Below are 27193 nucleotides of genomic sequence, written 5' to 3'. Positions count from 1 at the left end.
GCCTACCAAAGTGCTACAATTATAGGTGTGAGCTGCCACGCCTGGTCCCTAATTTTACATTTTGTTTTGTGGAGACGGGGATCTCATTTTGTTGCCCAGGCTGGTCTCGAACTCTTGATTTCAAGCAATCTCCCTGTCTCAGACTCCCAAAATATTAGGATTACAAGTGTGAGCCACTGTGCCCAGCCCATCACTGTTTTCTAATAGAAGCACATCATGTTTACGTCTGTACTGACTCACACCATTTTTCCCTCCAGGATATTAATCTTCTTGTGGCAGGCAAAATGGTCCCTTGAAGATATCCTTGTCCTAATCCTAGAATCTGTGAATATGTTAGGTTACATGGCAAAGGAGAATTAAGGTTGCAGATAGAATTAAGGTTGCTATCAGCTGACTTGAAAATAGGGAAATTATCTGGGATTATCTGGGTGGGCCCAATATAATCACAAGGATCCTTAAAAGTGGAAGAGGGAGGCAGAAGAGGGAGTCAGAGACGGCATGACAGAAGCAAGGTCAGAGTGATGTGATGACTCAACCTGCTACTGCTGGCTTTGAAGATGAAGGAAGGGGGCCATGACCCAAGGTGTGTTGGGCAGCCTCTAGGAGGTGGAAAAGGAAAGGAAATGGATTCTTTTGTTTGTTTGTTTGTTTGTTTGAGACGAGTCTCGCTCTGTTGCCGAGGCTGGAGTGCAATGGTGCAATCTTGGCTCACTGCAACCTCCACCTCCCGGGTGCAAGCAATTCTCCTGCCTCAGCCTCCCAAGTAGCTGGGATTATAGGCATGTGCCACCTTGCCTAGCTAATTTTTGTATTTTTAGTAGAGACGGGGTTTCACCATGTTGGCCAGGCTGGTCTTGAACTGCTGACCTCAAGTGATCTGCCCACCTTGGCCTCCTAAAGTGCTGGGATTACAGGCATCAGCCACCGCACCTGGCGGGAAATGGATTCTTCCCCAGGGACTCCAGAAAGAAATACAGCCCTGCAGACATCTTGATTTAGCCTGGTAAGACCTGTGCCTGACTTCTAACCTAAATAACTCTAAGATAATAAATTTGTGTTGCTTTGCACCACTAAACTTGTGGTAATTCGCTAGAGTGGCAAACAGAAAACCAATACACCTTCTGACAGCTCTCCATCTTTGGGGGCCCAGCTCAAGCCTCCCTTTCACACTTACGTCTCTAGCTCGCAGAGCTAGAAAAATCAGAAGATTTTTCTCTTCTGAGTTCCTGCAGCACCTATTTCCCTGAATCACATGGTTAGTACTTGATAACTCACTCATTCAATAATTATTTAATGCCTGCTATGGGCCACACCTTGTGCTAGACACTGGAGATGGTCTTCCTGAAGGGTGTTTAGGGGCAACTGTGGTTTTTTTTTTTTTGTATTCCTCATTGCTTAGCAAGGTCCTGCCCATAAAGGACAAGGTCCAAACACCTCACAACGGTCTGTAAAGACCCTTAGACTGCAAATGACTTCATCTCCTGCCAAACATGGCATCCCTCACTGTTACTCTAACATGCCACCTTCTTTCATCTATCTTTGTCTTTGCTCCTGCAGGTCCTTCTGCACAGCAACTTCTGGTCAAATGCCTCCATGGTACTCAGTAATTAATCACAGATCTACTCTAGCACTCTACATTCATTCACAGCCCAGGGAAACCATCAATTCCAGTGTGAAGACTTCCCCACCTCCCAGGCATTTGTCATTTCTTTCTCTGTACATTTCTTCTTTTTCTTTTTTCTTTTTTTTGCACATTCCTTTTAAAGCATTTATCACATACCAGTTTGCTTGAGTTCAAGTTTATCCTAGTTCTGGGGATAGTTTGAACACTTATTCATCTTTATGTCATCTATACCCAGCATAGCACTGGACTTCAGAACAGTGGAAAGAATATAGCCTGGCTCTCTAATTGAGGAGCTTTGGTTGAGCATCTCAATCCAAATCTCAAACTCGGATATGCTTTAACTCTGAGTTGGCCCGCATGCTCTGAGTTAAAATTTGAACTGATATTCAATTTTTTTAAATGGGAAAATCTACATAAAGTGTGGATTTCTGACAACTCTTGCCCAAAATTGTGGCAACACTAGATCTTTATTTTCATATGGCAGCCATCAGCTGGAGCTGATTAGATGGCATCTGCTCTCCATTTTGCCCATTTCACACTTCTGTTGTCCCTAGCACAAAGACCTGGTGTTGGTTGCTATTTCATCATTCTTTTTCTTAAAGTAAAATTCAAAGTTAAAACTTTCTTACACTGGGCTGTTTCACCTAATCCCTGAAGGTATTTGAGTTTTCAACTCCTGTCTTAACCTCTAAGCCTGACTTCTCATCTGTCAAATCTCATCTGTCAAATGGAAAAAAATAACATTTATCTATAATTCTGAAAAAAAGCCCTGCAGGGTAAAGCATACATAGAGAACACTGCCTGGCACATGGAAAGTGTTTGAAAAACGGTTAATATAAGGAGCTCAAAAACCATTTACAAAATGAATGAATAGACCAGGCGCAGTGGCTCATGCCTGTAATCCTAACACTTTGAAAGGCCGAAAGATCGCTTGAGTCCAGGAGTCTGGGAACAGCCTGGCCAACATAACAAGACCTAGTCTCTACAAAATCAAAAATAATTAGCCAGGCATGGTGACGTGCACCTCTAGTTCCAAATACTTGAGAGGCTGAGGTGGGAGGATCGCTTGAGCCCAGCAGTTGAAGGCTCAGTGAGCTGACTGTGCCACTGCACTAAAGCCTGGGGGATAGAGTGAGACCCTGTTTCAACAAATATATAAGAACTAAAAACTGAATGAATGAATGAACGAACATTCCAATGACCATGTGACTGTTTTGTAAAGAGGAGACTGATGAAGGAAATTATCGCCAAGGTGTTTTTATCCGTTTATGAAAGCCATACTTTGTATTTGGGTTGCTGCAGCTGCTCAAAACAATGGGAGAAACTGCAGTTATAAATTCCAGAAAAGCCTGTGAATGGAGTGAAAGTGAAGTGGGTGGTCAAAAACCAATGGCCGTGGAGGCTTAGCTCTCTTCACAAGGCACACAGCAGGTGCTCAATGAGTGCCTGTTGAATGAATGGCCACGCAGCCCAATGGGTGCCTATGCACCCCTCCTCCTCCAGGCAGCCCTCCGGAGGTCCAGCCTCCTCCCCACCCTTTTGCCCCGCCCCGCCCCGCCCGCCCTTACAGGATGTCCTCGCGGATGGAGGTGCCATGGTTGAGGTTGTGGAAGCGGACGGAGACGCAGTCCCTGAGAATGAAGGAGCACCTGTTCTCCCTTTTGTAGGCGCTGAAGCACTCCTTGAAGTCCTCATAGGTCTTGAAGCAGCTGCCCAGCTCCATGGCTGCCCCCACAACCCACACTAGGGGCTGGTCCCAGCCCGGGCCCAAGATCACACCAGGGGTCAAAGGTCACACTATGAGGCTTTATAGGTAGGCGTGGGCCCAGAATGCCTTAAGGGTCCGCCCCAACTGGGTGGCCTATTCTGGAACTCAGGGAGGAGCCCTAGGCCTGACCCGGTTACAAGAGGAAGGGGGTGTATTTGCTATCTGACAGGGGAAATGACACTCAGTCCATATTATCCAGTCCCGAGGTTCCGCCCCCTCAGCGATATATCCAGTCACACACAGGATTCGCAGATTGGCATTCATTTTCTCCAATTGCTAGAGAAAGAGGGCCACAGCCACCAGCAGACTGACAGGTGTCCTGACCAATCACAACCTAGATTCCGCCTTCCCGCGGTCTGGAGGAGACTTCCGGTTACTAGGGCAATCTGCCGGAAGAGTCAAGTTCTGTGTATGTCTCCGCGTCTTCCGCGGGGCGGGTGTGCAGGGCCCGCAGCATTGAACTAGATGTCGTCCCCGCAGGCCCCAGAAGATGGGCAGGGCTGTGGCGACCGCGGCGATCCCCCTGGGGACCTCCGTAGCGTCTTGGTCACGACCGTGCTCAACCTCGAGCCGCTGGACGAGGATCTCTTCAGGTAGCCGGCAGCTCCTGCCCAGCATCCCCTCCTTTAGGGCAGAAACTTGATTTTGACTGCCGCCGCCCGGGGCCCCTGGCTCTGGAACTAGGATGGCTCTGCGTGGGATGCACCCTCTGCCACGATTAGGAGAGAACTCCCCCCTAACAGAGCTGTCCTCTCTGCTCTGGCTTCCTCCCTTCCTCTCCGCGCCGCGAGGTCTGCGCAGCCCCATCTCTAGGTAGTCCTGGAGATCTGAGCAAATATAGTGGTGACCTGAGAGACCCTGCTCGGCAGCCTGCCCTAAGCCTTCACGGGGGAGCTAGCCCAGAGAGGGCAGTGATTTGCCCAAGGGTACACAGCTGATGGATCAGCCTTAAAACAGACGCCGCAGGTCCTTGCGTCTTTTCTTCTCACAATATCCCGCCCCCAGTACCATTTGGTGGGTCTGGTATCTCATTACTTATTCTGAGGCCTAAGCATGTTCTTTTCTTTCCCAGCATCGCTGAAGTTCTTGACTGCAGCAAAGGTTTCTTTCTTTCTTTGAGGCGGAGTCTTGCTCTGTTGCCCAGGCTGGAGTGCAGTGGTGCGATCTCGGCTCAGTGCAACCTCCGCCTCCCGGGTTCAAGCATTTCTCCTGCCTCAGCCTCCTGATTAGCTGGGACATACAGGCGCGCCACGGCCCAGCTAATTTTTTGTATTTTTAGTAGAGACGGGGTTTCACCGTGTTGGCCAGGATGGTCTCGATCTCTTGACCTCGTGATCCGCCCGCCTCGGCCTCCCAAAGTGCTGGGATTACAGGCGTGAGCCACCGAGCCCGGCCTACGGGCCAGCTAATTTTTTAACTTCTTTTAGTAGAGACGGGGTTTCACCATGTTGGCCAGGCTGGTCGTGAACTCCTGACCTTGTAATCTGCCCACCTCTGCCAAAGTGCTGGGATTACAGGCGTGAGCTATCGCACCCAGCCCCCTGCAGCAAGGCTTCTAACAGCTTTGACCTCCAAGGCTTCTCCTGGCTTTACTGGAAGTTATCTTACTTTGAGCTCCCTTCCTTCCACTTAAGGAATTATAAATAACTTCTTGGAGGGCTATTTGATTTTTGTTTTTGAAGACAAGATCTGGCCCTGTTGTCCAGGCTGGAGTGCAGTGGCACGAACATGGCTCACTGTAACCACGACCTTCTGGGCCCAAGTGACCTTTCTGCCTCAGTCTCCCATTTAGCTGGGACCACAAGGACTCGCCACCATGTCCAGCTAACTTTTTTATTTTTAGTAGATAATGAGGCCCCACTTTGGAGTCCAGGCTGGTTTTGAACTCATGGACTCAGGCGATCCTCCCACCTTGGCTTCCCAAAGTGCTGGGATTGATTACAGGCGAGAGCCACCTGCCAGGTCATGGAGGGCTGTTCGTAACTCATTGTTACAGAAAATGCCAAACAGCTGGGACGTGGGAGGCTAGAGACATAATTATTCAGCTTCCAATGGGCCTACATTCTGGGCAAGCATTTTCATCTCTGGGGGGAAGCTGCAGTTTTCTCATCTGTACACTGAAGGAGTTAAGACTTGATGTCTGAGGGCTCTTGTTATTTATTCATTTATATATTTATTTAATTTTATTTTTTGAGATGGAGTCTTGTTCTGTTGCCCAGGCTGGAGTGCAGTGGTGTGATCTTGGCTCACCTCAACCTCTGCCTCTTGGGTTCAAGTGATTCTCCTGCCTCAGGCTCCTGAGTAGCTGGGATTACAGGTGCATGCCACCACGTCCAGCTAATTTTTGTATTTTTAGTAGAGATGGAGTTTCACCATGTTGGCCAGGCTGCTCTTGAACTCCTGATCTCAAATGATCCACCTGCCTCGGCCTCCCAAAGTGCTGGGATTACAGGCGTAAGCCACTGTGCCCGGCCCAGAGGATTTTTATGCGTAAGGATATTTGCCTGGGGAAAGGACCTATGGCTTTTACCATATTCTCAAAAGGATCTTAAACCCCAATATGGTGAAGAGATCATGCACTAGAGTCTTAGCGAGGGTAGTAGAATTTGGCCCAGTTCCCAAGTCTTTCCCTCTTTCCCCGTCTCCCTACAGAGGAAGGCATTACTGGGTACCGGCCAAGAGGCTGTTTGGTGGTCAGATCGTGGGCCAGGCCCTGGTGGCTGCAGCCAAGTCTGTGAGTGAAGACGTCCACGTGCACTCCCTGCACTGCTACTTTGTTCGGGCAGGTAAACCCCCCACTTCCTGCCCCAACCCAACCCTGGTGGCCCAGCAGCCATTTCTGGCCTTGGGCTGAGGCCAAAAGGGAAGAGAGGGAGACTGGAAGACAAGGGGATGGGTGGCGGACACTACCACCCTAAGAGGTGTCTAGGGTGGAACAAGGTCTGGGGCTAACAATGAGCCTTGGACCTCACACCTTCTGGGACTCACTGGGTACCTGATGTCTGGCTGATAATGACACAAGACTTTGTTGCTTAACTGTTCCTTGTGGGCTTTTGTTCTTCCATTCTTAACATAGCTCCTGGTGCCGAGCGCTGTGCTAGGTTCTCAGCGTGCTGTAACCTCTGCTAGAGGTGCGGAGGTAGGGCAGCTTGGGTTGGAGAAGAGAGCACCAGCCTGAGAGTCAAGGGATCTAAGGCTTCTTTTGTCAACTGAGCATAGGGTCAATAAAAACAAACCAAAGATGTAGGGCCTAGCTTCAGCTTTGCCCATAATTTACCATGCAGCCTTGTGAAGTTAGCTCCCCGCCCTACAGCTTGGTTTACTTCAGCTGTAAAATGGAGAAGGGTGGGACCAGGGGTGTTTTAGTGGGATGATCTGTATAGCTTCTTACAGCTCTGGGGTCAGATAATGTAACTTAAAACCTACGTGTGAGGCCGGGCGCGGTGGCTCACGCCTGTAATCCCAGCACTTTGGGAGGCCGAGGTGGACGGATCACGAGGTCAGGAGATCGAGACCATCCTAGCTAACACGGTGAAACCCCGTGTTTTAGTCTCTACTAAAAATATAAAAAAATTAGCCAGGCGTGGTGGTGGGTGCCTGTAGTCCCAGCTACTCGGGAGGCTGAGGCAGGAGAATGGCGTGAACCTGGGAGGCGGAGCTTGCAGTGAGCCAAGATCGTGCCACTGCACTCCAGCCTGGGCGACAGAGCGAGACTCCGTCTCAAAAACAAAAAACCTATGTGTGGTGGCTCATGCCTATAATCCCTGCACATTGGGAGGCCAATGCGGAAGACTGTTGGAACCCAGGAGTTCAAGACCAGCCAGGGCAACAAATCGAGACCTTGTTTCTACAAAAAAATAAATAAAATGAAAGCAAAACCTATGCTAAAAAACAAACAAAAAACCCTCACTGTTTTCTTTCCTTCCCTGTTACTCCCAGAGCAGATGCCCCCATGTGTTCTGCGTAGATCCGCAGCTGAGAAGAGTTTGTGGACCTTTACAGTATGTGATTTGTATTAAGAAAACCGTGGGGTTTCCCCCTTCATTTTGTAAATATGAAAGTTATCCCTGTAATGGTAAATACACTTTTTCATACTGTCCCATGTCCCTTACTCCTCATCCCTGAGGAGTATTGATTGGCCCCCCTCTTCTCGGCCCCCAGTCACTGCTATAAAGTATTTAAATACTTACCTTGGGCTCAGCCAGGTTCTTATCTTTATGCTAGTTGGGAGTAAATATGTGCTTTGTTTCTTTAATTTGTTTGTAAGTACCAGCCTTTTGATATTGTAATCCTTCCAGCCTAGTGAAATACCTGGCTGTTTTGTGTGGGTGGGGACATTACTTGAACTCTGAATCTCTTCATCCTGTGATGGAAGAATTCTATGATTCTTTGCCAGTAAAGTGTCTAGTGCAGGGCTTGGCATAATCTAGTTTTCCATAAATATTATTAGTTTTTGATGATTAACTTATGGGAATAATTAAAATTTGCATGATACAGAGCATAGTTGTGTGCATTATCTTGTTTAGTCTTCATAAGTAAACATGGGTGGCAGGCATTCCTGCCATCATTCTTACCTAAGGAAACTGGGACCCGAAGAGGTTTGGAACTAGCTCCCACAGTGCCCAAGGAGGCAGAGCCAGGATTTGAACCTGGTTTATGTGTCTTCGAGTGCCAAACTCTTTCCTGCTTCTTTGCTTCGCTCTTGGGCGATAATTCTAAACAATGAGAGAGCTGCCAGGGTACCCATCCCAGGTTCTGGGGAAAAGATCCTCTTTCTTGGAAATTCTCCATCCAGGAGCAGCGTGAAATGAACTGTGTCCAAGCCACCATTTCAAAATAAATAATTATTTGGCTGGGTGTGGTGGCTCACGCCTGTAACCCTAGCACTTTGGGAAGCCAAGGCGGGTGGATCACCTGAGCTCAGCAGTTCGAGACCAGCCTGGGCAACATGGTGAAACCCAGTCTCTACTAAAATACTAAAAATTAGCCAGGCGTGGCGGCATGTGCCTGTAGTCCCAGCTACTCAGGAGGCTGAGGTAGGAGAATTGCTTGAACTCAGGAGGCGGAGGTTGCAGTGAGCTGAGATCACGCTATTGTACTCCAGCCTGGGCGACAGGGCGAGACTCTTGTCTCCATCAAAAAAAAAATAAAAAATAATTATTTGTGCCCTTGCTTGTGTCTTGAAAGGCTGCAAGATAGCTAAAATAATTGGTAGTTATTATGGGAATATTAAAAGTCAAAGGACATCAGGCCAGTAGTAACGGGATTTGGGAGAAGCGATCATGTCAAAAAATTTGGCTAAGCCATATTGTTGCAGTTTCATACAAGGTTTAGTTCTGAGCTTCCTGGCAGCAAGGCAAAAAGGGGAGAGCTCTTATCTGTTTGTGGTGTGACTCTGCCAGCTATATCAGATATTAAAACCAATGCTGTTTTTTGGCTGGGCATGTGGCTTACGCCTGTAATCCCAGGACTTTGGGAGGCTGGGGCGGGCAGATCACCTGAGGTCAAGAGTTCGAGACCAGCCTGGCCAATGTGGCGAAACCCCATCTCTACTAAAAAAAAAAAAAAAACACACAAAAATTAGCCAGGCGCGGTGGCGCACACCTGTAATCTCAGCTACTCAGGAGGCTGAGTCAGGAGAATCGCTTGAACCCTGGAGGTGGAGGTTGCAGTGAGCTGAGATTGTGCCACTGTACTCCAGTCTGGGTGACAGAGCAAGACTCCATCTAAAAAAAAAAAAAAAAAATTAGCCGGGCGTGGTGGCCTGAGCCTGTGATCCCAGCTACTCGGGAGGCTGAGGCTGAGGCAAGGAGAATCACTTGAACCCGGCGGGTGGAGGTCGCAGTAAGCCAAGACTGCGCCACTGCACTCCCACCTGGGCGACAGATCGAGACTCCATCTCAAAAAAACAAGATGTTTCAATTACATTTTTAAATAAAATGTTATGGGGGAGCGGGAGGGTTGGTCCTTGGCCATTTATCAAATCAGTTCTTTTTCTAAAAGCCCAGGAAAGAATGTGAATTAGTTGGGTTTTTGTTTTGTTTTTAGTTTTTCTCTACAGAGGTAAATTTAGAGCTTGAAGAATTCAGAACAAGGTCAGCAAACATTCTAGAAAGGGCCAGATAGTAAACATTTTAGGTTTTGCCAGTGAAAGCAACTATAGACAATATGTAAACAAATGAGCATGACTTTATTACAAAAAAAATGTATTTTAAGGCAACAGTTTCCTCATCTGTACAATGGGGGTAAGAGTGGCTCTACATAGTTATTGTGAGACCAACATGAGAAAACATACCCTCCTGTCCAATGCTGTCTGGCACCCTGCATCACTCCATAATCGTTAACCCCCTTCAATATGCCTCAGGGCCTACCTGCTCTGTTCCAACAATTTTCAAGAATAGGGCTGGAACTCATTCACACTGAAAGGTAGACCAGAGTACTGAAGTTTCTGTGATCCTCCTCAGGAATCTGCACTTTAGCTTACCTGCAGACCAAGGATTGGATTAGAGGGTTTTTTTGGTTTTCTTCCCCCCAAGTTTGGTGGTAGGGAGGAAGACTTCCTTTCCAGTGTCTGAAAGCAGACCGCACAAGTAGCTCTGTCTAGTGTCTGGACTCTTGGTAAGCCCTCCTCAAATGCCTTTAACCTTGAGGAGCTCCCACTCTGATAGAAGTGCTGCTGGTGGCAGTGCCTGAGAACAGAGAGCTGAGCAAGCCAGTTGACCTCAGACAGTGATGTTTATTGCTGTTCATTGAGCCCTGGTGCCTGGTTGACTCCCCATTTGGATCAGAGTGAAGGAAGCAGCACTTCTCTAGACCTGCTTCTTTCATCTGAAGGTTGAAAGTCATTCCCAAGATGTCTCATGGCCCAGATGTCAGGGTTCCCCAAGGTCAGCCTGACTCAGACAAAGAACTTCAGGGAAACCAGGGAAGTTCTCTTCCTCTCCAAATCTTCCCTCACCTGCTTGTTGTTGGCTGCCTTATCCCTGGCCAGTGCCTTCTACTCTGGTGGTGGTGTTCTTGTTGTTGTTTTTGAGACAAGGTCTCGCTCTGTCACCCAGGCTGGAGCACAGTGACGCAGTCATGGCTCACTGCAGCCTTGATCTCCTAGTCTCAAGTGATCCTTCCACCTCAGCCTCTTGATTAGCTGGGACCATAGGCACATGCCACCATGTCCAGCTAATTTTTTTTTATTTTTTGTAGAAACAGGGTCTCCCTGTGTTGCCCAGGCTCTTCCACTCTGCTTTGGAGCAGAGACACCTGACAGTGAAGGACCAAATGGCTTCCATATATATCAGGGGTGAAGTGACTGACAGCGGCCCTTGCCTGAGAGAGGCTGAATATACAAACAGACAAAGGCTAGACCGTGTAGAAAAACAGAACTCTGACGCACAATAGCAGCAACCAGCACAGGAAGCCAGCCTACTATCCACAAGTCAGACTTGTAGGAAGTCAGACCACTATCTTTACCAACAAGTCCAGCAAGCCAAATAATGACCACTGTAACAATTGGCCTCCAAAGCCAGGACTTGATTAATAACTGATAGCTGCCCTAATTTTTGCCCCTGCTTCCAACTTAGGACCAACCAGAGAAAGCCAAATATGTACCCCTAACCAATCACATATGATGTCCCACTTTTTTTTTGAGACAGAGTTTCACTCTTGTTGCCCAGGCTGGAGTGCAATGGCGCAATTTCGGCTCACTGCAGCCTCCACCTCCCAGGTTCAAGCAGTTCTCCTGCCATAGCCTCCACCTCCCAGCTTCAAGCAATTCTCCTGCTGCAGCCTCCCGAGTAGCTGGGATTACAGGTGTGTGCCACCAGGCCTGGCTAATTTTTTGTATTTTTAGTAGAGACAGGGTTTTGCCATGTTGGCCAGGCTGGTCTTGAACTCCTGGTCTCAGAAGATCTGCCCGCCTCAGCCTCCCAAGGTGTTGGGATTACAGGTGTGAGCCACTGTGCCCAGCCAGGTGTCGTGCTTCTAGTTAGCCCACCAACAGCTTCCCCATGCCAACAGCCTGCAATCGGAGCATCCCTGAAGCCTTTTTTTCCACTACAGAGCATTCCCATTCCTTTGCCTGCCTCTAAGTCTCTGCCAAAAGCAAGTGATGGTGGTTGACTTCCTGCTATAACAACCTCTGATTGGCTGGGTGCAGTGGCTCATGCCTGTAATCTCAACACTTTGGGAGGCCAAGGTGGGTGGATCAGTTGAGGTCAGGAGTTTGAGACCAGCCTGGGCAACATAGTGAAACCCCATCTCTACAAAAAATACAAACATTAGTTGGGTGTGGCGGTGCACGCCTGTAGTTCCAGCTACTTAGGAGGCTGAGGCATGAGCATGGCTTGAATCTGGGAGGCAGAGGTTGCAGTGAGCCCAGATAGCGCCACAGATAGTGACCCAGCGAAACTCTGTCTCTCAAAAAAAAAAAAAAAAAATTAGCTGGATGTGGTCGTGCACCCCTGTAGTCCCAGACACTCAGGAGGCTGAGTCTCAGGAATCTCTTGAACCTGAGAGGTGGAGGTTGCAGTGAGCCGAGATCACACCACCGTACTCCAGCCTGGGTGACAGAGCAAGACTCCATCTCAAAAAAAAAGAACAAGCTCTGAATAAATAGCCTTTGTTTGTTCTCAAAAAAGAAAACAGCAGAATAAATAGTAAACAGGCTGCAGGCTAGATTTACTGCTCCCTGATCTAGAATAATGGTTTTGGACTGATGACAAGATCCCAGGCATAGAAGGAGCAAGATAGAAGCAAGGAGTATTAATTTTATTTAACAAACACATATAGAGCCCTCACTATGTGCCAGATATTATTCTAAACACTTTACAACTACGGACTCATTTCATTATCATTAAAATCCTGTAAGCGATGAGCACCATGATGATCCCCAGTTTGCAAATGAGCACACTGCTCAGAGAAGTGAAGGGTCACACAGCTGGTGAGTGGTGGAGCCAGGATTTGAATGCAAGGAATCTGTCAATATCTCTGCTGTTTGTGCTGTTAGAGAAAAGCTCCACCTGCACAGGGAGAAGCCTGATGACAGGGCCTGGTGGTCTCTCTGTATCCCTGGGCCTGGACCTTAGCAGACCTCAGTTAGTAGTCACTGAGATGAAATGGAATGGAAGATGAGTAGTAGAGTGCCTGTCAGGCGTTGTGATGATGACAGGGCCTGTGGACCCACTGTGTCCTTGTGCCCACTGCAGGGGACCCGAAGGTGCCAGTACTGTACCAAGTGGAGCGGACACGAACAGGATCGAGCTTCTCGGTGCGCTCTGTGAAGGCCGTGCAACATGGGAAGCCCATCTTCATCTGCCAGGCCTCCTTCCAGCAGGCCCAGCCCAGCCCCATGCAGCACCAGTTCTCCATGCCCACTGTGCCACCACCAGAAGAGCTGCTTGACTGTGAGACCCTCATTGACCAGTATTTAAGGTGAGAGACCTGGAGGCTCCATGGCAGACTTTTCAAAATGCAACTGCTATCTGTTTGTGGGTCATAGAATCCTTTAGTGGGTCTTGACCAGCATTTTAAAAATACAGATTAGAAAAGAAGATACTGGAGTGAATAATATGTATGTATTAAGGGCAAGAATCCTTTTGTGAAACTTGAGGTTTAGTCATGTGTTTCTGGTGTGTGTCTGTACTGGGTCATGGTATAAAATGAAGAGCTTGGCCGGGTGCAGTGGCGCATACCTATAATCCCAGCACTTTGGGAAGCCAAGGCAGGAGGATTGCTTGAGACCAGGAGTTGGATACTAGCCTTGCCAACATAGCAAGACTCCATCTCTAATTTAAAAATAAGGCTGGGGCTGGGTGTGGGGGCTCATACCTATAATAACACTTTGGGAAGCCCAAGCGGGAGGATCACTTGAGCCCAGGAGTTCAAGACCAGCCTGGGCAACATGGTGAAACCCTGTCTCTACAAAAAATACAAAAATTAGCCGGGAGTGGGGGCATGTGTCTGTAGTCCCAGCTACTTGGGAGGCTGAGGCAGGAGGATCACTTGAGCCTGGGAGGCGGAGGCTGCAGTGAGCCGAGATCGTGTTACTACACTCTAGCCTGGACAACAAGAGCAAGACTCTGTCTGAAAAAAGAAAAAATATATATATACATATATTTTTTGTTGTTTATATATATATATATATGTGTGTTTGTTTTTGAGACGGAGTCTTGCTCTTGTTGCCCAGGCTGGAGTGCAGTGACACCATCTCGGCTCACTGCAGCCTCTGACTCCCAGACTCAAGCGATCCTCCCGCCTCAGCCTCCCAAGTAGCTGGGATTACAGGCACCTGCTACCATACCCGGCTAATTTTGTATTTTTAGTAGAGATGGTGTTTCACTGTGCTGTCCAGGCTGGTCTCAAACTCTTGATCTCAGGTGATCCACCCACCTCGGCCTCCTAAAGTGCTGGGATTATAGGCATGAGCCACCATACCCGTGAAAAAAAAAAATATATATATATATATATATATATATAGAAATACTTCCATAACCACTTGTTAAGTACCACCTCCCCAGTCCCCTAAGTGATTCCCTCTCTTCCCTCAGGCCCCTGGTCCAGCAACTTAGGACTTAATGTGCACCAGGAGTGAGTGTCCTCTGGAGAGCTGCAGCGCTATGGCCTGTGTTTGGTCACTGCCTTTGCCTTAGTGCATGTTTTTGTTTGTTTGTTTGTTTGTTTTGAGACAGAGTCTCGCTCTGTTGCCTAGGCTGGAGTGCAGTGGCGATCTCGGCTCACTGCAACCTCTGCCTCCCAGGTTCAAGCGATTCTCGTGCCTCAGCCTCCCAAGCAGCTGCGATTATAGGCACATGCCACCATGCCCGGCTAATTTTTGTATTTTTTTTTAGTAGAGACCAGGTTTTGCTATGTTGACCAGGCTGGTCTCGAACTCCTGACCTCAAGTGATCCACCTGCCTTGGTCTCCCAAAGTGCTGGGATTACAGGCGTGAGCCACCGTGCCTGGCCGCATGTTTTATGTATATAAAACATATGTACAAAAATACAAATATGTATTTTCCCCTAACCATTAGACCACCAGGGAGCATGTTAGATATTTTGAATACCTGGTAAAATATATTTATTTGGATCACATCTAATAAAGTTTGAAAAATGCTGGTGCAGGGGAAAGAGCTCTGGGTCCAGACAAAGGACAGACACATGGATTCTATCCAGGGCTGTGCCTCTGTTAATGCTCACCTGCTGTGGGACAGTGCCCAACTCCCCAGGGCCCTAGTTTCTTCTTCTAAAAAATGGGAATGCTCATTTCTGCCCTGCCTACTTCTTAGCTGTATCACAAGGAGAGAGTGTTTCTATCTCATGCTAGATACTAGGGAGGCAGCAGAGTATGACGCGATGGATGTGGGTTTGGGAACCTGAAAGGCCTGGATTCAATTCTAGATTTTGTCCCTACTAGCTGTGTGAGTTTGGGCAAGTTGCTTTCCCACTTTGAGCCAGTACTCTCAATTATAAAATGGTGCTAATCATATTCCTACCTCATAAGGCTGCTGTGAGGATTAAATGAGATAAGAGCGATAAGGCACTTAGTGTGCTAGTACCAACTAGCACAATGGCAGTGAATTGTAGTTATATCACTATTAACAGAAAAAACACAGGGCCTGGTGTGTGGTTGCAGTTCGACAAATGTTTGCTGAAATGAAAGGAAGACATTGTTAAAGGACCTTGAATTTAGATCTGTGCTGTTCAATAAGGTAGTCTCTAGCCACTTGTGGCTATATTACATTAATTAAAATTAAATAGGGCCGGGCGCAGTGGTTCATGCCTGTAATGCCAGCACTTTGGGAGGCCAAGGCGGGTGGATCACCCAAGGTCAGGAGTTTGAGACCAGCCTGGCCAACATGGTGAAACCTCATCTCACTATTAAAAATACACACACAAAAAAATTAGCCAGGTGTGGTGGCGTGTGCCTGTAATCCCAGCTACTCAGGAGGCTGAGGCAGGAGAGTCGCTTGGACCCAGGAGGCAGAGGTTGCAGTAAGCAAGATCGAGTCTTGCACTCCTGACTGGGCAACAGAGCGAGATTCCGTCTAAAAAAAACAAAAAAACAACAAAAAAACCAAAGTCAGTAGAATGAACAATTCTGTTCCTCAGTTGCATTAGCCACATTTCAGGTGCTCCATAGTCACATGTGGCTAGTGGCTACCATAGTGTGCTGTGCAGATAGGTATTCCATCATCATAGGAGGTTCTGTCCGACAGCACTCCAGAGGATAGGGGTGAAAATGGCAGGATCTGTGCAGAGCACTATGGGTGGTTGTCACTGTACTGAAGAGAGTTCCTTGGAATGGGCTCCTCCCCTTGGGGGGATGCAATGTTCCCTACTGTGTAGGGTTTGGTAACTCAGGCCAAGTCAGGCAGCCTGTTTCTTGAGTGTTTAAAATAATGAAGTGGCTGGGCACAGCAGCTCACTACTTTGGGAGGCTGAAGTAGGAGGATCACTTAAGGCCAGGATTTGAGACCAGTCTGGGCAACATAAAGAGACCCCATCTCTACAAAAAAAAGTAAAAATAATCCCAGCACTTTGGGAGGCTGAGGCGGGCGGATCATGAGGTCAGGAATTCGAGACCACCCTGGCCAACACAGTGAAACCCCATCTCTACTAAAAATAGAAAAATTAGCTGGGCATGGTGGCAGGCGCCTGTAATCCCAGCTACTCAGGAGGCTGAGGCAGGAGAATCGCTTGAACCTGGGAGGCGGAGGTTGCAGTCAGCTGAGATTGCACCACCACACTCAAGCCTGGGTGACAGAGCTAGACTCCGTCTCAAAAAAAAGAAAAAAGAAAAATATTAGCCAGGCACAGTGGCATACAGCTCTAGTCCCAGCTACTCGGGAGGCCAAGGCAAGAGGATGACTTGAGCCTGGGAGTTGGAGACTGCAGTGAGCTGATTGCGTCACTGTACTCCAGCCTGGGTGAGAAGACGACCCTGTCTCTAAAAAAATAGAAAATAATCATACTGTGGACCCAGATTGCCTGAGTCCAAATCCTGTCTCTCCAATTTTTAAGGAAGCTACCTGGACGCTGTGCTTATTTCACTGATGAAATGGGGGTGATAATAGTACCTATCTCACAGGGTTGTTGTGAGGAATACTATCGTATGTACAATGCTTAGAACAGTGCATATTATAGGGTATGCCTTATTACTATGATGTGTTGGTTAGATATTCATGATCTTGTCTTCACAGTGTTGGTTATGAGGTAGGTTAATATCATTATCCACATTTTGCAGATGGGAAAATAGACTCAGAGAGATTACTAATTAGCACGAGACCACATGGCTCGTAAGTGGCCAAGAAGGGATTCAAATGCTGCACTATCCTGCCTGCCACGAGGGGAGGGGAGCTTTGAGGATATCAGGGGTCCCTGTGGAAGAATGAGGGGAGTCAGAAGAGGCAATGCAGATGTGACTCCCTCTCTTCCTGGGTCTCACCCCGACCCTCTTCTCTTTACTTTCAGGGACCCTAACCTCCAAAGGAGGTACCCATTGGCGCTCAACCGAATTGCTGCTCAAGAGGTCCCCATTGAGATCAAGCCAGTAAACCCATCCCCCCTGAGCCAGCTGCAGAGAATGGAGCCCAAACAGATGTTCTGGGTGCGAGCCCGGGGCTATATTGGTAAGAGGACCCCACGGATGGGAGGAAACCACTCTCCAAGGGGTCTACCACTCATTTGCTGTGCGGCCTTGGGCACATGAGTTCCCTTCTCTGGGCCTGTTTCCTTATCTGCATGAAGGGGAAGTTGGCTTAGCTTCTCACCTGGGCCCTCTCAGCCTTTTGCATGGGGAGAATGTGGAGATGACTATAATCCCAACACAAGGCCTTTCTGAGGAAGGCAAAAGGCACCTCGCTGGGGTTGTTGTCCAGCTTTGCTGCTAACTACAAAGTGTCTTTGTGCAAACTGGAAGAAGACACCCCTTTTGGGGCCTAGCGTGGGAGACTTGGGTGGTGAAGACTGAATTTCAGTCCCTGCTCACCCCTGCCCTCCCCAAGTCGCCATCTCACTTATCCCCCGTCACACACACACACTGTAGGCCAAGTGCTCTTGTGCAGCAACCAGTCTGCACACCCATGCACGGGAGTCCCTTTTTCCCCTACCTCCCTGCAGGTCCTGAGCTGGAAAGCCCAGGAGCCCAGGGCTGATGGGGACCTGTTGCAGGCGAGGGCGACATGAAGATGCACTGCTGCGTGGCCGCCTATATCTCCGACTATGCCTTCTTGGGCACTGCACTGCTGCCTCACCAGTGGCAGCACAAGGTGCACTTCATGGTCTCACTGGACCATTCCATGTGGTTCCACGCCCCCTTCCGAGCTGACCACTGGATGCTCTATGAATGCGAGAGTCCCTGGGCCGGTGAGTGGGGGGCCGTGTAGGACAACGGCATTGACCTTGGGTGGCAGGAGCCTGCTTTCTTAGGTGATGCTGATTTCCCGACTTCCTGTGTGGCACTGCACAGGTCACTTCCTTTCCTTCCCTCCCAGGCTTTGGCATCTTCATCTTCAAAATGAGAGGGTGAGGCCGGGACACCTGCTCTGCTCTAAATTTCTAGAACGTGCTGGAAATGTGATTCACCTTCTCCCAGGGACCCAGTTCTAGTCCCAGAACCAGTTCAGATTCTTTGTATTATAATAGGCAAATCATATCTTCCATCTGAGCCTCAGTTTCCTCATGTAAACAAAGAGGGTTACATTACAGCAGTGGTATCCAAACCCGCAGCCCATCAGACTGCCATTTGGGGATGTCTTTTCAAAATAGATTCTGATTCCACCCTCAAGATTCTGACTCAGTAGGTCTTAGATAAGGTCCAAGAAACTGTATTTTTAAGTTCTCTAAGTGATTCTGATTAACCTGATTGGGATCGGGGCATTCAGTGGTCCCTAAGGGCCTGCTTGGACCTTCCTTGCAGGGGAGAGAAACAAGACTCATTCATCAATGTCTAGCTTCAGAACCCTGACCTCCTTTCCAAGGGAGTACATTTCAAATGAAGAAAAGCTTTGCTTGATAAACGAAGGACAAAACTTAAGGACTCTTTATACTCAGATAAGGGGTATTCTCAAGTACCAACAGCATCACAATCCAAGATTGATAACCTTGAAGTGAGGACATGGGTTCAGATTTGGCCTCATCATGGGGCCAAATTCCTGACCCTCTATGGATTTCAGTCCTGGTCTGGAAAACTGGACAACACATAACTGCTTCATTTGGCCACTGTGAGAACTGAGTGAGCTCTGCTATGTGTAAGGGAAACCAGCAATCATCCTCACAAACATCAAACTTGGGCCCAAAGCCAGCAAGGGAGGAGTCTCCAGGTGGGGAGGGAAGAGGCCAGACCTCATGGCCTCAAGTCCTCTCTGCTGAGTCCCTTCTTCCCCTTGGTGGTGGTAGTGGGGATATTTTTCATGAATTACCACTTGGAGGACCTGGCTTGATTTATTATACAGGGAGCCAATAGTTTTCCTAACACAAGTGGCCAGAGGTACAGCAGTTCTGCTTGGCCGAGCTGTTGAAGGAGACTGTTCTCAGAGCTCCTCCGTGATCTTTTTGAGGAAGCGAGCAGAGGTGTGAAAGTGCTTTTAAACTGTCAAGTGGGGTTCCTGTGGGAGGAGTTACCCCTCAATGACGGTCCATAATAAGCTCATGAAGGGGCATTTGGAGCAGCCACGACACTCAGTGCACCCTTGTGTGGGGCAGCCCTGCCCTGGGCCAGACCCTTTGCAAGAAGTCCACTTGGAGGTTGGGCGTGGTGATGTGCACCTGTAATCCCAGATGCTCAGGAGGCTGAGGCGGGAGGATCCCTTGAACCCAGGAGCTTGAGACCAGCCTGGGCAACATAGTGAGACTCTGTTTCAGGAAAAAAAAAAAAAAGTGTATTTGGCTGTTCTGAAGCAGGCCATCATCACCCTTCACCTCACCCACAGGTGGCTCTCGGGGGCTGGTCCATGGGCGGCTGTGGCGTCAGGATGGAGTCCTAGCTGTGACCTGTGCCCAGGAGGGCGTGATCCGAGTGAAGCCCCGGGTCTCAGAGAGCAAGCTGTAGCCAGAGGTACCAGCTTCGCCTGGGGCTTCAAGAACCTCCCATCTATCCCCATTCCTGAGACAGGAGTTACAGTCCCTTTTGGCCCTCACATCCAATAAAGAGACTGATACCACTGGAGTGGCTGGCTTTTAATTCCCCTGGGCCAGACCTGCAGCCTTGCCTTCATCCCTTAACTCCAGGACTCCAGGGCAGAGTCCCTGGCCTTCAGCCAAGAGGCCTTGCCAGCTTGGGGGCCCACCAACAAGGGAACATTGCCCCAACCTGTGCCACAGCCCCCCGGCTGTTTATAAGCTGGAGAGGCTGTGTCAGACTTCCCTGTACTACACAAAGGCAACCCCAGCCAAAGCTCATCCTGAGCCCAGCTCAACAGAAGTTTCCTTGATCTGCTTCATATTCTCTTTTGGAACTTCTAGGGGCTCCCAGCACCCTCTGCAGCCTCCCAGCTATTCTGTCCTCATCAGGTCCTTCCCCTGCATTCTGGGGCAGCCCCTCGCCTCACAGTGGCCTTAAATCTAGGCAAGGGTTAGTCCAGCACCTCCTTGATGAGCAATTCTTTGAGACTGGGGGGTGGTGTCGGGGTAAGGCCTGCCTCCTGCAGGGCTTGGAGCCGAGCCTCTGATTGACGTTTGTCCAGGCCCAGGCGCCAGGAGAGCCGGACATGGGCCTCCAGAAAGGGTGCCAGCAAAGGGTGGAGGCTCTTGTCCCCAAGCAGCTGCAGGGCCTTCTCACAGCATGCCCGGGCCTCCCCAGGGTCTTCCAGCTCCTGGTGGCACACGGCCAGCCCAGCCAGGGTCAGCAGGGGGCGGTCTGGGCCAGAGGGGGTGCCCAGCTGGGCTTGCAGCTGCCAGGCATTGGCCCAGAGTGCCAGAGCCTCACGATAGAGGCCAGTACAGGTGAGGCTCTGTGCCTGCCGCAGCTCCGGCAGCACGAAGAAGTCCTGCAGGTCCGGGGCATGGCGCAGCTCAGGCACTGCCTGCAGGTGACCCAAAAACTGCTCAAAGGCCCGGCTACGGCGGGCAATGGTCTCTGCAGTAAAATTCCGGCGCAGCCGCTTACGGGGGAAGGAGATGGCAGCCATTGGGCCCCGGAATTGCCGCTGCAGGTTTCGGTGCAGCCGCTCAAAGTCCGAGTAACGGCGAGAGATCTGGGCTGGCTGGCAATCTGGCGGCCCTGGGCCTATCACGGCGAGGGTGTAGAGCTGCAGGGAGGGTGGGTGTCAGGGCAAATGCAAGTTGTCCACGGGCCCGTTCCCTCCCCATCCTTCCCCATCCCCCACACTCCCAGCTGTACCTCCCCACCTCTTCCTTTCACCCCTGGGACAGCACCCAGGAGGGCAGGAGCTGCTGCCGCAGTGGTGGGGAAGCCCAGTCCCATCTTACCTGAGGTTTGTCTGAAATGACCCAGGCCCAAGGCAGCAAGAAGAGAGAAAGACAGAGATGAGCTTCAGTGCCCGGGGCTGCTGCCCCTTTTTTTGTACTCCCTTCCCATAGAGCAGTTAGTTCTTCTGACAGCCCCCACTGGAAAACCAGACATAAGCTGAAACCCCGGCCAATCTCTTGGGTCTCCTTTAGGACCAGCTTGGAGCTTGTTCCACTTTGGACACCTGGCCTCCACATCCCTGGTCAGGCTTTTCCAAACTAGACCCAGAGGACAGGTCTGTAGATAGCCACAATTGCCTATCTACAGACCTGTAGATTGTAACTGTGAAAAGTATACTGGCCTAGGACTCAAGTTCTAACCTCAGGTCAGCTACTCCTTCTCTGTGTGACCTCAGGCAAGGCAGTCCCCCTCTGGGTCCACTTCTGTTTCTAGTGAAGGAAGTGCTCGGTTAAGTCAGTGTTTGTCCAAAAATGAGACATGTATAAGTATTGGTAACTGAGGTTTTTAGGTGGTGTGCACTAGAGTAAATATCACTGCATCAGGAGGTGGTTCCCCTTTTAATTATTATTTTTTGAGACAGGGTCTCACTGTTGGCCAGGTTGGAATGCACTGGTACAATCATAGCTTACTGCAGCTTCAACCTCCTGGGCTGAAGCATTCCTCCTGCCTCAGCCTCCCAAGTAGCAAGGACTATAGGCATGCACCACCACACTCAGCTATTTAAAAATTTTTTTTTTTTTGTAGAGATGGGGGGGGGTCTCACTATGTTGCTAGCACTGGCCTTGAACTCCTAGCCTTGAGCAATCTTCCTACCTAGGCTTCCCAAAGTGCTGAGATTACAGGCATGAGCACCACACCCAGCCTAATTGTTTTTTAATCTTTCTGACTACAAATTGAGAAGCTCTCAGTTTGGTTTTGTTGGGTTTTTTTTTTTTTTTTTTTTTTGAGACAGAGTCTCGCTGTTGCCCAGGCTGGAGTGCTGGAGTACAGTGGCACGATCTCGGCTCACTGCAAGCTCCGCCTCCCGGGTTTACTCCATTCTCCTGCCTCAGCCTCCCGAGTAGCTGGGACGACAGGCGCCTGCCACTACGCCCGGCTAATTTTTTGTATTTTTTAGTAGAGACGGGGTTTCACTGTGTTAGCCAGGATGGTCTCAATCTTCTGACCTCGTGATCCGCCTGCCTTGGCCTCCGAGAGTGCTGGGATTATAGGCGTGAGCCACTGCGCCTGGCCAGCTCTCAGTTTGGTTTTAAAAAAAGGACTTCTTGGGCCGCTTGCAGTGGCTCACATACACACCTGTAATCTCAGCACTTTGGGAGGCTGAGGCAGGTGGATCACCTGAGGTTGAGAGTTCGAGACCAGCCTGACCAACATGGAGAAACCCTGTCTCTACTAAAAATGCAAAATTAGCCAGGCGTGGTGGCACATGCCTGTAATCTCAGCTACTTGGGAGGCTGAGGCAGGAGAATCGCTTGAACCTGGGAGGTGGAGGTTGCGGTGAGCCGAGATTGCTCATGGCACTCCAGCCTGGGCAACAAGAGTGAAACTCTCAAAAAAAAAAAAAAAAAAAAAAAAAAAAAAAAGTACTTCTCTAACACTTCTCATCTCCATTTTTAGAAAAGAGCCAGAAAGTGGATCTCAGGTCAGGGACTCCTTCAGGCAACAACATCTAGGCAAGATTTAATGATGTTTCATTTTCACTACTTACTTACTTACTTTATTTATTTATTTAGTCTCGCCCTGTCGCCCAGGCTGGCGTGCAGTGGCACAGTCTCCGCTCACTGCAACCTCTGCCTCCTGGGTTCAAGCAATTCTCCTGCCTCAGTCTCCCGAGTAGCTGGAATTACAGGCACCTACCACCACGCCTGGCTAATTTTTGTATTTTTAGTAGAGTCGGGGTTTCACCATGTTGGCCAGGCTGGTCTTGAACTCCTGACCTTAGGTGATCTGCCCACCTCAGCCTCCCAAAGTGCTGGGATTATAGGCGTGAGCCACCGTGCCTGGCCCACTACTTTTATTTTTATGGCTAGCTTCTCTCTGTGGCAAGTGAGACTTTCCACATACAGTAGTGCTATGAAGTTGTCTTTTAAAATTACTTAAAGGATGGGCACAGTGGCTCATACCTGTAATCCCAGTACTTTGGGAGGCTGAGGCAGGAGAACTGCTTAAGGCCAGGAGTTCGAGACCAGCCTGGGCAACATGGCAAGACCCTGTCTCTAAAAAAAATAAAAAATAAAAAGAATTAGTTGGGCACTTATGGTCCCAGCTACTCAGGAGGCTGAGGCAGAGAATCATGTGAGCCCAGGAGTTCGAGGCTGCAGTGAGCTATGATCGCGCCACTGCACTCCAGCCTAGGTGACAGAGCAAGACTCTGTCTCAATAAACTTATTCAAGAAAAAAAATAGGTTCGGCTGGGCGCAGTGGCTCACACCTGTAATCCCAACACTTTGGGAGGCTGAGGCGGGCAGATCACTTGAGGTCAGGAGTTCAAGACCAGCCTGGCCAACAGTGAAACCCCATTTCTACTGAAAATGCAAAACTTAGCCAGGCATGGTAGTGGGCACCTGTAATCCTAGCTACTCAGGAGGCTGAGGTGGGAGGACTGCTTGAACCTAGGAGGCAGAAGTTGCAGTGAGCTGAGATTGCGCCACTGCACTCCAGCCTGGGCAACAAAGCAAGACTCTGTCTTAAAAAAAAAAAAAAGACAAAGAAAAAAATAGGTTCATTTAAAGAAAAATGTTAAGAAGAAAAGGGTACAAGTGGCACTTTTAGATAGGACAAGAATCAGGGAGGTAGTGGAATGACTGAGGTTTGGAAATCACTGAGCAAGATGATCACGAAGCTCCCCGGTCTGAGAACCTGAATATGGATTAACCTATAATGCCAAGCCAACAGGTTTAAAAGGAGAGTTAACCAGTGTTAGATGTTAAAGGCACCCTAACACCAAATCCAGATCTTTCTCTCACATTTGTTCTGTGGAACTGACAATACTCTAGCCACTCCTGGTCAGTTAGGTTTGCCTACTCTGTCCTCTTGAAGATTCACAGTGTACATTACTATTAGGGATTAAATACTTTAACAATAAAGAAACTTATTGTATTCTCATTTAACTCTGCATTCTCAAAACATATTGCCTGCAAAACCTTTATTTAGAAACAGCTATTAACATTCCATGGAACTAGTTTTCTGCAGGACACACTTTAGGACACCAGTTTTCTTCAGGACACACGGGTCTATATAATAAGCCTTTATGTTCATCTAGTTTACATTTTGTATCCATTATCTCATTGATCCTTGTAACATGCAGCCAGATGGGTGATAATGACAGTAGTTCCATTACCCAAGCATTTACCCTGTCCCTCCTGTTGTACCAAGCACTCTTTACATCTATGATTTCATTTAATCATCACAACAGCACTGCAAGGAAGGTGTCCTTATCTCTGGCAGCTGAGGAAGCAGGCTCAAAGAGGAGGAAAAGGGCTCAAAGACTTGCTGTAAGTCACACAGCTGGAAAACAGCCCAGCTGGGATTTAAACTCAGGTTGATCTGATTCCAAAGCCTGTGCTCTTCACCCCCACAAGTTAAATGGGGAATTAGGGTCCCCATTGTACACAGGAGGTGCCTTGCTTCTCCAGACACAGGCCGGGGCATACTTGGCCATCCTGCTCTATCTTGTCATCCCTTCCCATCCAGGTACCCACAGTCACCCCCATTCCTCTCAGCCTCTGAACTATTCCTTGGTGTCCCCTTTCAGTGTATGAACCCTTGTCCACCCCAGAGTTCTGAGACCTTTGCCACTTCAGACTTCATCATTGGCCACACGTGGTGGTGCACACCTGTAGTCCTAGCTACTTGGGAGTCTGAGGTGGGAGGATAGCTTGAGCCCAGCTGGAGGTTGTAGTGAGTTATGACTGCACCACTGCACTCCAGCCTGACTGACAGAACGAGACCCTGTCTCAAAAATTTTTTTAAAAGACTCAATAATTGGAGTCGGTCCCTGCTGAAATTGGAGTAGTCACCCCATGGGTGTGGCCCTTGCTTACTAACAGCAACAGAAAAGGGTGGAGAGGCCCAGATGTGGGACTGGGCTCCAGGCCCCCTCCTGCTGAGTCAGAGGTGGAGAAGGGTGGTGAAGAGGAGGGTAGTGAGAGATGGAGAGCTGCCACTGACAGGAGTGGCCAGCTCAGCCGGCTTTCAGGCCTGGCCTGAAAAGGGACTGGAGCAGGAGTTGCTGTGGGCATTAAAGGAGCAGACCTCATTCTCCAAGTCAGTCTCTCAACAGCAAGGAAAACAGCAAGGGACTCCAAGGTCCTCCCCAACATCGCTCTTCATCCTAACCTCCACCAACCCCCTAAGTCTAGCCCTTAGGACAAGGTCGGGTGCTTGAGAACTGATTGACCTGTGCGTTATAAGGACACAGCAGGCTCTAGATGACAAACATTTTCAACCCAAAGTTAAATAATGATGACATAGCTACCATTTCATTGACCACTTCATAATGCCAGGCACACTGCTAAGGGCTTTTTGTCCATTGTCTCATTTAACTCCTGCTGTAATCCTCTGCATTTTCCCCATTGCTATAATGAGGAAACGGAAGATGACAAGGTTAAACAACTCACCCAGAGTCAAACAACTGGAAATAAGTGGGAGTCAAGGTTGGTCTCGATGGAAAGCCTATTTCCTTAACCACCAGCCCATGCCACTTGGATCTCAAGTTTGACCCAGATAACATCTGTCTCTCTGTATCTCACATCTTGCTACAATTTGCAAAAACCTTGTGGGCTGGGTGAGGAAGTGCACACACCAGTTCTCTTAGTCTCAAAACCAGGTTAAGAGGAAGGTCCTTAATCCCCACTTCACTCAGTCTCAAGGAAACTAAGTCTTGTGTGAGGATTTGCTCAAGTTACATCCCCTTTCTGACCTCAGTTTCCCCATTTGTAAACAAGGTAACCATTTATAACTACACAGACCCCTCAGGAAGTTGGGGTCTTCCCTACTTGCTCCTAGCCATACTTTTAGACTCACAGCCCAGACTGGACCCACACTCACCACGTACTTGGAGGGCGGGTCCTTGACAACGTTAGCGCTGGTCACTTCGAAGAGCAGCCGCTGGGGTGCCAAGGTGTTCCGGGACTTCTTCCAGAAATCCTGCAGCTGCCGTGCCAGGAGCTGACTGCCCCGCTGCCCATCAGGTGGGGGGCTCCGTTCTGCAGACACATGACCAGTCATATCAATGGGCCTAGGGCCAGGGTCGACATCAACCACTGACGTGGCCTCACTCATCCTCCCAGTGTGAGGCAGGACTTACCCCCATTTTACAGAAATGGAAACTGAGGGACAGAGAGGCACCGAGGAGCCAAACACCGTGCCTGGCAGACAGTAGGGGCTAAATTAATAGCTCCACCCTCAAAATATCGTTAATACATCGTTTCCATTTGGATCCCAAGCCCTGTACATTTAACGCCCGCAGCAATTCTGAGATGAGAGTGAGTTCTCCCACTTGACACAAGGGAAAACTTGGCTCAGAGGGGGGTTAAGACTCTCTCAAGGTCACACAGCCAAGAGGTGGCCCAGGCGCTTTAAGAAGTGTGGGAGTTTCAGCTGGATCAACTTAGCGCCCTGGATGCTCTGGGAACGCGGCTGGGATGGAGGCCTAATCGAGCCCCAGGGTTCCCGCCTCCGTCCTCCTGCACTCGCCTGCGTCTTCTCCTGACGTCCCGTCCCCGAGGGGCAGCGGGTCAGGGCCAGCCTCCTCGTCGTCCTCGTCCTCGTCGTCCTCGTCGTCCTCGGCGCTGGTGAAGCTGAGGGTGCCGCTGAGTCGGGAGGACAGGCCCTCGGCGTCGTCGTCCTCCAGCTCTGAGCTCTCCGGAAACTGCTCGGCCTCTGGACTGGCCGCCGCCTCCCCGGGGCCGTCGCCGGCCAAGGCGTGCCGCAGCCGGTGCAGGAGCCGGGAGGCCATGGCACCCTGGGGGGAGCGCGCGACGCTGTGTCCCGGATCCCGGAGGAGGGGGACCCCAGCCCGGCGCAGGAGGAGGAGGGGCGGGGCCCGGACGGGAGAGGGAGGGGCGCGGTGAGGCCCCACCCCCTGGCAGTCCGAGGTCTTGCGAACCCGGGGACCCAGCCCGCATCGCTTTCCCCCCAACCCACTCAGCCTAGGACCGCGTTCCTCCCCGGAAGGGTTCGGGACCCTCCCGACGTCTCTTGCGCCGCCTCGTGCGCCTCTACCTCCTGCATCCCACGGTGCATTCAGGGGCGCGCCGCGCCCCAAGGGTCCGGGTGCAGCCCCCCGCAGCCCATGGAGGTCGGCCGGGCTCTGCAGGGCTCCGCCGGGCTCAGGCCGCTTCCTGCCGCCGCCCCGCCTCCTGCCCCGCCCGCTCGC

The 27193-nt window shown here is 49.8% G+C and overlaps 3 protein-coding genes across 12 annotated transcripts in view; 1 reads left to right on the top strand and 2 right to left on the bottom strand.

Annotated features, from left to right (window-relative positions):
* ZSWIM3 (zinc finger SWIM-type containing 3) overlaps positions 1 to 3785 on the bottom strand; it is a 20996-nt gene extending 17211 nt beyond the window's left edge. The window contains exon 1 of one of the 2 annotated variants that reach the window (XM_054467390.2): positions 3193 to 3785. In XM_054467390.2, coding sequence (XP_054323365.1) covers positions 3193 to 3347 — 155 coding nt within the window. In that variant the 5' untranslated portion in view covers positions 3348 to 3785. The remainder of the gene's footprint in view (positions 1 to 3192) is intronic. The other variant, XM_054467391.2, reaches the window with a different exon arrangement.
* Positions 3756 to 19551, top strand: ACOT8 (acyl-CoA thioesterase 8). Of its 3 annotated transcripts, none has more exons than XM_054467398.1 (6): positions 3756 to 3985; positions 6045 to 6178; positions 12593 to 12818; positions 16857 to 17014; positions 17556 to 17750; positions 19316 to 19551. In XM_054467398.1, exons 1-6 carry the CDS (start codon positions 3858 to 3860, stop codon positions 19432 to 19434), a joined length of 960 nt encoding a protein of 319 aa, XP_054323373.1. In that variant the 5' UTR covers positions 3756 to 3857; the 3' UTR covers positions 19435 to 19551. The 3 variants fall into 3 exon arrangements, with proteins under 3 accessions (XP_054323373.1, XP_054323374.1, XP_063515446.1); XM_063659376.1 differs by lacking the exon at positions 19316 to 19551 and adding an exon at positions 17879 to 18287 and having other exon boundaries at positions 3848 to 3985; XM_054467399.2 differs by lacking the exon at positions 6045 to 6178 and having other exon boundaries at positions 3757 to 3985.
* On the bottom strand, positions 18403 to 27193 carry SNX21 (sorting nexin family member 21). Of its 7 annotated transcripts, none has more exons than XM_054467394.2 (5): positions 27040 to 27193; positions 26512 to 26779; positions 25864 to 26021; positions 20491 to 20632; positions 18403 to 19238 (listed from the first exon to the last, which is right to left on the bottom strand). In XM_054467394.2, exons 1-5 carry the CDS (start codon positions 27058 to 27060, stop codon positions 19168 to 19170), a joined length of 660 nt encoding a protein of 219 aa, XP_054323369.1. In that variant the 5' UTR covers positions 27061 to 27193; the 3' UTR covers positions 18403 to 19167. The 7 variants fall into 7 exon arrangements, 6 of the variants coding, with proteins under 6 accessions (XP_054323369.1, XP_054323368.1, XP_054323372.1 ...); XR_010125192.1 differs by having other exon boundaries at positions 19107 to 19238; positions 25871 to 26021; XM_054467393.2 differs by having other exon boundaries at positions 18403 to 20632.

Source organism: Pongo pygmaeus, chromosome 21, assembly GCF_028885625.2.
Source record: "Pongo pygmaeus isolate AG05252 chromosome 21, NHGRI_mPonPyg2-v2.0_pri, whole genome shotgun sequence".
In the NCBI taxonomy this organism is placed as follows: domain Eukaryota; kingdom Metazoa; phylum Chordata; class Mammalia; order Primates; family Hominidae; genus Pongo; species Pongo pygmaeus.
This window is presented reverse-complemented; position numbering and strand designations above follow the sequence as displayed.